The 9,473-nt window shown below is 49.8% G+C and overlaps 1 protein-coding gene across 1 annotated transcript in view; it reads right to left on the reverse strand.

Moving 5' to 3' along the window:
* The window catches only part of LOC107105528 (lysine-specific demethylase 5C-like), a 38,511-nt gene that overhangs the window by 24,897 nt on the left and 4,141 nt on the right, over positions 1–9,473 (reverse strand). Inside the window, exons 3-9 of the mRNA XM_015405521.1 lie at positions 7,706–7,783; positions 5,927–6,049; positions 5,253–5,423; positions 4,780–4,911; positions 2,131–2,254; positions 1,864–2,045; positions 616–774 (exon numbers count right to left, since the gene is read on the reverse strand). Coding sequence (XP_015261007.1) covers positions 616–774; positions 1,864–2,045; positions 2,131–2,254; positions 4,780–4,911; positions 5,253–5,423; positions 5,927–6,049; positions 7,706–7,783 — 969 coding nt within the window. The remainder of the gene's footprint in view (positions 1–615; positions 775–1,863; positions 2,046–2,130; positions 2,255–4,779; positions 4,912–5,252; positions 5,424–5,926; positions 6,050–7,705; positions 7,784–9,473) is intronic.

Raw genomic sequence — 9,473 nt, forward strand, 5'->3', positions numbered from 1 at the left:
GCGAGTCCGGGAACAAAGGGTTACCGGACAATAATCATCAGGCTTCTGCTGCCCTTCTTAGATGTCCGACTGAGAATCTCGGCCTCTAACTACAGGGCAAAACGCATGGGCCTAGTCGGGCAAGCCGCGGCAGCGGCCAAACTTGCTTAACGTAAGAGCCACGAGAATAAACATCAGATGTTTGAGAGCCGCATGCCATGGACAAACGTTACACATGTTTTTTATTGGAAGATATGCAAATTTGCTTTTTATTAACATTAAATGAGATGGCCAAAAATGAAAAACCAAAGGGGTAAAAATAAGATATTGATAATGATATTTATTTGTCCAATGATATTTGTAGGTGGGGCTTTGAAAACACATTTAAAGCTCAAGTTGCCTTCGTTCTCTGCTCTCCCCACCTCAACCCTACCCAGGAAGGGGAACTTGGCTGGGGAAGGGAAGACCAATCAGGGACGGGAGGCGTGCCCTCCCCTTTGCTTGCCCAGCTGCCCTGCCGGGAGCCGCGCAATATGTGTGAAAGAGCCGCACGTGGCTCCCGTGCCACAGTTCGGCCACCCCTGCAGGCAAGGGATGCCAACGTGCAGCCAGAAGCAGGGACCCCCCCTCCCTTACCGCCATGACGCATTTGGGACACCTCCAGACGCCTTTGGGGATCTCGGGCAAGGGTGGCAAGAGGCAGAAGATGTGGTAGTTGTCGTCGCAGCCGTCGCACAGCAGCAGCTTGTCGTCCTCGTCCCCCCGTGCGCAGATCCGGCAGACGTAAGACTCAATCTGGAAGACCGTGAACACTGAGCCTGAGGACCGCCGTACAATGACGGTCTGACACATCTACAGCTGGTGGTGCCGCTTGGACAGCTGTTGGCCCTGGGTCCTTCGACCGAAGGGGAAACCTCAAAGCCACAGGGACCCAGCAGGCAAAGGAGCAAAGAACTCCGTGAGCACAAGGCTATATCTGCGGCGATTCACCAGTATGAGGCAACGTGGATGTATCACCAATGGGGGGGGAGATCTGGAGAGCTTCTGCAGATAGGCCAGCTTCTGTCCGGCACCCGCTCAAGAGATTAGCTGAAGGACCATTTAAAGCTCTACACAATTCGAGACTAGCTGAAGGACCCTTTAAAGCTCTACACAATTCGGGACTAGGGGAACCTGAAGGACCATCTTCCCCCTCGTGTTCATGCCCGGGAGTTAAGATCCCAGGGAGAGGGCCTTTTCCTGATTGTCCGACCGATCAAAGAAACTTGCTTGGTCGGCACACAGGAGAGGGCCTTTTCAGTGGCAGCCCCATGATCATGGAACAGCCTCTCTGGGGAGGTATGCTTGCCCCCGCCCCCCGCTTTTGATCTTCGGGAGGCAGCTGAAGACGGTTTTATTTAGGACCACATCTGGTTAGATTTACTAGGAGTTCTGAGTTGTGATTTGAAATCTGGGTTTTGATGGACTTTATTTTATGTGTACTATCTATGTTGTAAGCCACCTCGGGCTCCGTACGGAAGAAAGGCAGCTGATAAATGTTTTAAGCAAATAAAAATGAAATAGGAGATTGGATTTATACCCCGCCCTTCACTACCCAAAGGGGTCTCAGAGCGGCTGACAAACTCCTCTCCCTTCCCCTCCCCACAGCAGACACCCTGTGAGAAAAGCAGGGCTGAGAGAGCTCTTTCGAGGACTGTCCTTGAGAGAACGGCTCTGAGAGATCTGGCTGACCCACAGTCACACCAACAGCCGGATGTGGAGGAGTGAGGAATCAAACCTGGTTCTCCCAGACTAGAATCCACGCTCCTGACCACCACACCAAACAAAGAGCAGAGGCCGCCTGAAAAGGACCCACCCAACCGAGGAGGGGAGGATTTCACTTACAAACTGAGTGTTGTGGTTGCGACGCAGGCGCATCGTCATCTTGGTGCAAGGCTCCGGACTGTGCCTCAGCTCCTCTTTCACGTTTGCATAGCGGCGGGGAGAGACAGGCTCCAGCTTCGTCTCGAGAACGGGGGGCTCCTCTTTCACTATGACGGTAGGGGGACACTCGGGCATCTCCTTGTCTGCAGTGGGGAGAACGGAATTTAGGACGTCGAGAGCTCCTCTTCCTCTGGCACCCTAACTGTGCGACCGGACCACCATTCCTACCTTTCTTGCGCATGTTCTTGTCTTTGGCCACGAGCCCCAAGCCCATCATTTTGGGGCCAGCACCATAGATCTGCAGTTTCTTCAGCTCCGGGTTCTTCTCAATGTCTTCCTCCGTTGGCTCTGGCTGTAAGGAAGACAGAATTGGAGGCTGGCGTGAAGCCGTCGGTGCCAAAGCACGTCTGCCGAGACCCATGAGAAAACAGTCGCAAAAGGAAAGCCACAGCAACTACGTAGTCGGGCGGAGAAGAAGAGGAAACTGTTTGCAAAGGCAGACAGATAATGCTAGGATAGTGTTGAGTCAGTTCTTGGGAAAGGAGATGGATCGTGTTGCGGAACAGAATTCCTAGCTACATACATCTCAACAGTGAGACATGCCCAGAACGCACTGCAAACAGAAGCAAAGTGAAGCAAGGTTAATTTAGGACACTGCGTTGCCTCAAGCCACGGCTCCCTTTTCCGTGTGGCCCCTGGACTTCTGGCCACAAAAGCAGGATGAGTAAACAGAGCAAAGAGAGACAGAGGCAGGAGGAAGGGACAGAACACGAATGGTACCCATGCTCGAGGCGCCTGCTCAGGTAACAGAGGCGGGGCGCTGACAGACTCAGGACACAATTCCGCTTCCTGTAGGACGACAAAATGCGTGGGGACCGGGGGTCAACGGCTGGACTCCCGACAACTGTAGCCAGGTGTCAACAAGGGGCACAAAATGGGGGAGGTATTGATGGATCACACTGAAGGAGACAGACGCGGCCCCTTTTGAGTGAACATCTGGAAATGAAAGCTGCTAAAAAGCCAATACGAGGGAACTCTGTAACGGGGAAATGTGGACTTCTGTTAAGTACAATCTCCTTCCCTTCCACCGGCGATCCTTGCAATACAGGGAAATGTGGGCTTCTGTTAAGTACAATCTCCTTCCCTTCCTCTCCCCACAACAGGCACCTTGTGCGGTAGGTGGGGCTGGGAGAGTTTGGAGAGAACGGTGACTGGCCCAAGGTCACCCAACAGGCTTCCAGTGGAGAAGTGGGAAATCACACCCGGTTCTCCAGATTAGAGTCCGCCACTCTTAATCACTACACCACGCTGGCTCTACAAGGACATAACCTTGCAGAGATGACGTACCTCTACAGACTATTGAGCCATTACCTTCACCGTAGGTATGGGCTGGGCTCCCTTCTTGCATTACTTAGCCGTAAGGAGGGAAGGTAGACACTACTGTGCCACTCGGAAGTAAAAAACAACAAAAAATTGAGGAGAACGTAACTTCAAAGAGCCCTCTCGCTATGGAGCAGGCATGACCAAAGTGGAATAGGTGCCGGGACCTCTGGAAGGGAAGCATTGGAACAGGTCTGCTGAAACCGGTGTTCCCTCTAAGCTGAGTTAGTGTGAGCTAGCTTACAGTTTTTTAGCTTCTGGCTCACACATTTTTGTCTTAGCTCAGGAAGGATGGCTCCAGAGCAACGTAATTTATGCAGTAGCTAAATTGCTTGCTCACAACTTTAATGCCAGTAGCTCACAAAGTAGAATTTTTGCTCACAAGACTCCACAGCTTAAAGGGAGCATTGGCTGCAACTAGTGATTACTTCTGATATAGACCTGGAAACAGAACCCAGGAGATTTAGCTCTTACTGCACATACTGAGCCATCAGAATGGGAGACCACCAGACAGAGTGGGATAGCAGACTATTGGGACCAGTGTTCCCTCTAAGCTGAGTTAGTGTGAGCTAGCTCACAGTTTTTTAGCCTCCGGCTCACACAATTTTTGTCTCAGCTCGGGAAGGGACGGCTCCAGAGCAAACTAATTTATACAGCAGCCAAATCGCTCGCTCACAACTTTAACGCCAGTGGCTCACCAAGTAGAATTTTGGCTCACAAGACTCCACAGCTTAGAGGGAGCATTGGTTGGGACTAGGAGCAAGGAGACCAGGTTCAAATCCCCAGTCGGCCATGAAAGCTCACTGGGTGACCTTGGGCCAGACTCTCAGCCTGGTTGTTGTTGCAACAATAGAATAGAGAATAAATCATGTAAGTCCCTTCAATTCCCCGCTGGGGAGAAAGGCAGGGAGATAAACGAAGGAAACAAACAGATGAAATACCCCCACACAAGAGTACCGGAAGACCCATTTCTCCTAGCTCTTGGACAAGCTATAACCACCTGATTCAGTGTTTCCTTAGTTTATGGGAGACAGACAGCCAAGTTCTTGTTTCCTTTAATAACCACAACCGTTCACAAAACCCAAAAAAAAAAAAAGCTTTCAGAGAATCAAAACTGACCAACGAGATTTCAAAATAAGGTGTTAGCTCATGAGGATGAAGGGGGGGGGGGAAGTGAGGCAGAATCCATTTGACGGAAAGGGCAGAACACCCACAATTCCAGGCTCCGGTCCATCTCGGTCCAATCGCTTCCACAGCAACCGGGTGCTTTGCCCCAGAGAGCTCAGGGAAGAAGCTAAAACAATTCTGGCCTTCGAAGCTCATGACGACAAGATGGCTTTGTGAGGGAGGGACGTATCGAAGGAGGGCTGGGAACACACGGGTCTTTCTGCAGAGTCAGGGAGAGGGGTGTGTGCGTGCCACAGCCCCGGGAGTCAGGGGCTCGCCCAACCCACAACAAACGCCGTAATTACAGCACGAGATGCGTGCCGCACTCACCTCCTGCTGCAGACGCTTGGCCCGGCGCCCGTAGCTGTTGAACTTTGAGGGCTGCACTGACTGGCGCAATGGGATGCTGTGCGGCTTATACTCCTTGTCCTTCTCCTCGTTGTCAAACGGGTGGGTGTTGCACTGCTGGGAGAGAGCAGCGTTAAAGCTGAGTGACCTTCCTGACTGCACTCCCCATGGGCAGAAACCAGAACACGAGGGATGAGGCGGGGGCCCCTGCCAGAGGAACAATGCGACCGCCACCACGAGGGAAGTCCTGGCACCTCTTGTGTGACTCGAGATCCTACCCCATTCCCCTCCACCGAGAACAGCCTTCTCGGAATGCCAAGGGGGCCGGTGCTCAGGAGGCTCTGGGACTTCCCTTTCAGGCTCCAAAGTCACCGAAGCAGGAAACGGAAGGCCAAACGTGCTCAAAGGGAAACATTCACGCGGAGGTACTCCAACAGGAAGGGGCTCCCGCTTACCACCAGGTTGGCCCCCGACTGGTACATCTCGTAAGGATAAATTATCCGTTCGTAGTGGGACCGAAGAAGAGAGCCGATGTTCTTTCCCGACGGATAGGAAAGGCGCTGGGCCACTCGGGCCCACCGGCGATCCTTGCAGATGGCTTCATAGCCACCTTCCTCCATCACAATCTGAAACGTGAAACAAGAGAAATAGCAGACCTCCCGAGCTCTGCGGGTATCACTCCATCACGGCAACTCCACCTTCCCGTACGCTGGGCCAGTATCATCCCAGTCTCTCTCAAAACCCACCTCCAAACTGTGACCCATGTCCCCCCCAGTCCCAGTCTTGGCCTTTCAGTCACCCCGGCTGACACCTACCAAAGGCAGCCAAGAAGCAAACCAGTTCGACCACCCGTTCAGTGTTCCCTCTAAGCTGAGTTAGTGAGCTAGCTCACAGTTTTTTTAGCCCCCGGCTCACACGTTTTATTCTCGGCTCAGGAAGGACGGCTCCAGAGCAAACTGATTCATGCAGCAGCCAAATCACTCGCTCACAACTTTAAGGCCAGTAGCTCACAAAGTAGAATGTTCGCTCACAAGCCTCCACAGCTTCGAGGGAGCATTGCACCTGTTCCCCAAGCTTTAAAAGCACTAGCCCCCTCCTTTGTCTCAGGGGGGATTCGGTTCCAACTTACTTTGCTCAGGCTGTACAAATCAAGAATTCGCCTCTCTACGTTGGGGATTTTCAGTGCGGAGCCCTGGATCTCCCAAAACTTTGCGATCTGGTCCAGATAGTTCAATTTCACCCTGGTCTGTGCCTGGCAACATGAATACGACAAACTGCGGTCAGAATATCTCTCAAATCAACGGCTTGTATAACAACAGTCCCTCACAGGAATGGCACCTTTCATCCACCAACTCCTGCCTTCTCAGTTTGCTTGCACGGTGCCAAGATGCCACCAACGTTAACAGACATAAGAGAGAGTGTACACACACTGATGTGGACTGCTACTTGCCCTGAGTTTTGATGCATTGGACACAAGGCAGAGAAGAACTCCTGCACTCCTGTTCCCCCTCCCCCCACCACCCAACTTGAGCACTCTGACCGGGAGGGGTTCACTCGAGAACCGGAATTTTAAATGACAACTTTGTCAGAGATACCGCCAAATTTCAGGCTACCTACAGGGGGAAAACACCCCTCAAGTCCAAAGAGAAAGGACTAAATATTTCACTTTTTTTCAGACTCACAGCCAAGACTAGAACCTTGTAGATACTTTTTTTTTTTTAAAGCAGAACTTTACAGCCCGGCCAATCTCCCATCTTCACAACTACAGCAAGCTTCTTCTTAGCCTTATGCAAATTCACTCATTCTCTAGTGCAACTACTCTCTCCTTCGTTGCCCATAAAACCAAACCCCTAGGATACGCAAAATACTGGAATACATGAGACATCCTTTGATAGAAGAGATGGATTCATTTAATAAATGTTGTAGGTACGTAGGGCTATCTTTTGGCTATGCTCCTGCAGAGTGCAGGGGGTTGGACTAGATGACCTGCAAGGTCCCTTCCAACTCTAACATTCCATGATTCTATGGCCCTCAGTTTACAAGCCCTGAGCAAAGCTGCGAACGAGAGGACGCTTTGGATTTGATGGCACTTTACACATACGCTACAGGATACCAATGTTCCCTCTAAGCTGAGTTAGTGTGAGCTAGTTCACAGGTTTTAAGCCTCCAACTCACACATTTATGTCTTAGCTCAGGAAGGATGGCTCCAGAGCAAACCAATTTATGCAATAGCCAAATTGCTTGCTCACAACTTTAATGCCAGCAGCTCACAAAGTAGCATTTCTGCTCACAAGACTCTACAGCTTAGAGGAAGCATCGCAGGATACTCCGAATTGTAAACTGAAAATGAGGACAAATCCTCACAAAACTATACACCAATATTCTATGACATTGTTTACAATAGCAGCGAAATATAAATGTCTAAAAACAGTTCCAAAACCAAATACACTGTAATCCCCCATAAGTAGTGTGTCTTCGTAACACCATATCAGGCTGCTGCTGATTGGCTGGATTATTTGAACACTACACCACACTGAAGTTAATGAGCTGGACTCCCAAAACAGCAGCTTGTCACGGTTTTTGGAATTGATCCTACAGTTCAATACCGTTTGGAGTCCAGCTCATTAACTACAGCTTGATACAGTCTTATGACGGCACAGTTCGTTGATGACCATTTACAGTGTCAAACTGACTGAGGGAAAGTACTGACCATTTTTAGACATTTGAGACTTGTGCTTAATTATCATTTTTGCATAAAATATTGCAGGTATGCATTGGTATGCAGTTTCTGTGCTTTGCTATTCCCCTCATCTTCTTGCTTTGGAACGCCCCCACCCACCTGATTTAAGTGACCCTTCAGTCCTTCAGAAACACACTTGATAGCATCACCTCTGCAACACAGCCTCACCTCCAATTCATTGAGCCTCTGTATCCGTGGGGTAAACCGGAAGTTATCCACTTCCACGGCAAAGGGAGGCTGCCAGTCCTGGGGAAGAGGCAGAAAGGCAGTGTTAATTAGGATCACAACACTCTACGTGCACAACACAAATTACCCGAACCGTACCCGGCAAGAATATCAAACACCCTTAGCCCCATCATCTGTGTGCACTCTGGCACAAAGTGCTGGGGGCCCGAGAATAAAAAGAAGAGGTCAGACATACTGCCACAGAAAACCTTGACACACAGGAAAAGACCCTTATTTTACACCAGAACATGCCTTGTAACCTAGAAGCACAATGAGCTGACATTTGAAAGAGACTTGGGTTTACACATGGATGCACACTAGTGAAGCATAAAGAGACTATACACTGTAAAGTGTGCTCTCTCTCTCTCTGTGTCTTTCTTCTTCTTGGCTGCAAGGGTTGGGCAGACCAACTGAAGCAGGGGACACAGCCTGTTCATCTTTAACCAATCCGCAAATATTCTTCCTCAAGGCACCAGGTGGGCAAGAACTACTCTCCTGATGCTGAGGCACAGGCGTTTCCAGGGTGGAGCGACTGCTTATCATCATTAGCTGCTGAGGACAGGAAGACAGGGGAAGGGGGGGGGGGTCCAAGGCCTCCTAACAAAAGCTTTTTGGAAGTGAGTCAAAATGATGGCTAAACATATTTCCCTCCCTCTCCCATGTCACATGGACACAACCCATTTCTTGTGTTTGTAACAGCCAGTGAGATTGAGAGAAATATTTTATTAGTTTCCAATAGCACGGCAAACTAGGCAAAGGAGTTCGAGAGGAGGAGGCAGGTTAAGTTGTTGTTAACTGTCCTGAGCCTTTAGGGGGAGGGCAGTTTATAAATTGAATTGATAGCAATAACAACAATAACAGTGGAAGTAATTCCTAGCTTCCCTTTTGCGATGTGCTTTATCACACTGCTTTATTTTTCTGAATTAAAGCTTGTGATTGAGAAGACTGAGAAGACAGGAGAGATTTACAATGTCTTAGGCTCTCCTAAATGCATGTTGCAAATCTAACTGGCAAATCTTAAATAAGAAAGGACTTATAAAATAGTATCTCCCAATCATTTCCAAAATCCAGAAACCGGACAGAGAAAACTGCTGCTTCAGCAAGATATCATTGTCCAGAATCACACCTGCAGAAAGACAGGTTTCCCAGACCTCCACTAAGCTGAGCTATGGTCGGGGACAAAGTTTACAGTCCTGCAGAAACCTACAGGGGAAGTAACAACTGAGAAAACAGGCCTTTCTCTCACACAAAGCCATTCATGGGATGAACGGGCACTGATAACACTGCTGCTTCAAAAAAAAAAATCACAATGACTCTTCAGTGAGAACAGGGGAGAAGGAAGGGCAAGCTGAACTCTGTCCCAAGTGCTGTTCTGTGGGGCCGGAGAGCAAGAGATGCTGAACTGGGGTTTCAAGAGAGAGAGACACACACACACCCCTCCACTAGAAACGTCAAACCTGATCCTGCTTCAGCATCTCCTGCAGTCGGGGCCCACAAAAGCATCAACTGTCCTGAGCCGCAAACTCTGTTAGGGAAATAAGGTTGCTCTCATACTTCGAGGTTTCACACACACACACACACCCTCCCCTGCTGCATCCTAGACAAAGGCTCTGTCACTGGCAGCCATGTCGGCCATGTCACTGTTATTAAAAAAAACAAACAAGGTGTTAAGGACACAGCTTTGACAGCTAGGAGGTTTCCAGCAGTAAAA

Source organism: Gekko japonicus, unplaced genomic scaffold (assembly GCF_001447785.1).
Source record: "Gekko japonicus isolate JY-2015 unplaced genomic scaffold, Gekko_japonicus_V1.1 scaffold2530, whole genome shotgun sequence".
NCBI lineage: Eukaryota > Metazoa > Chordata > Lepidosauria > Squamata > Gekkonidae > Gekko > Gekko japonicus.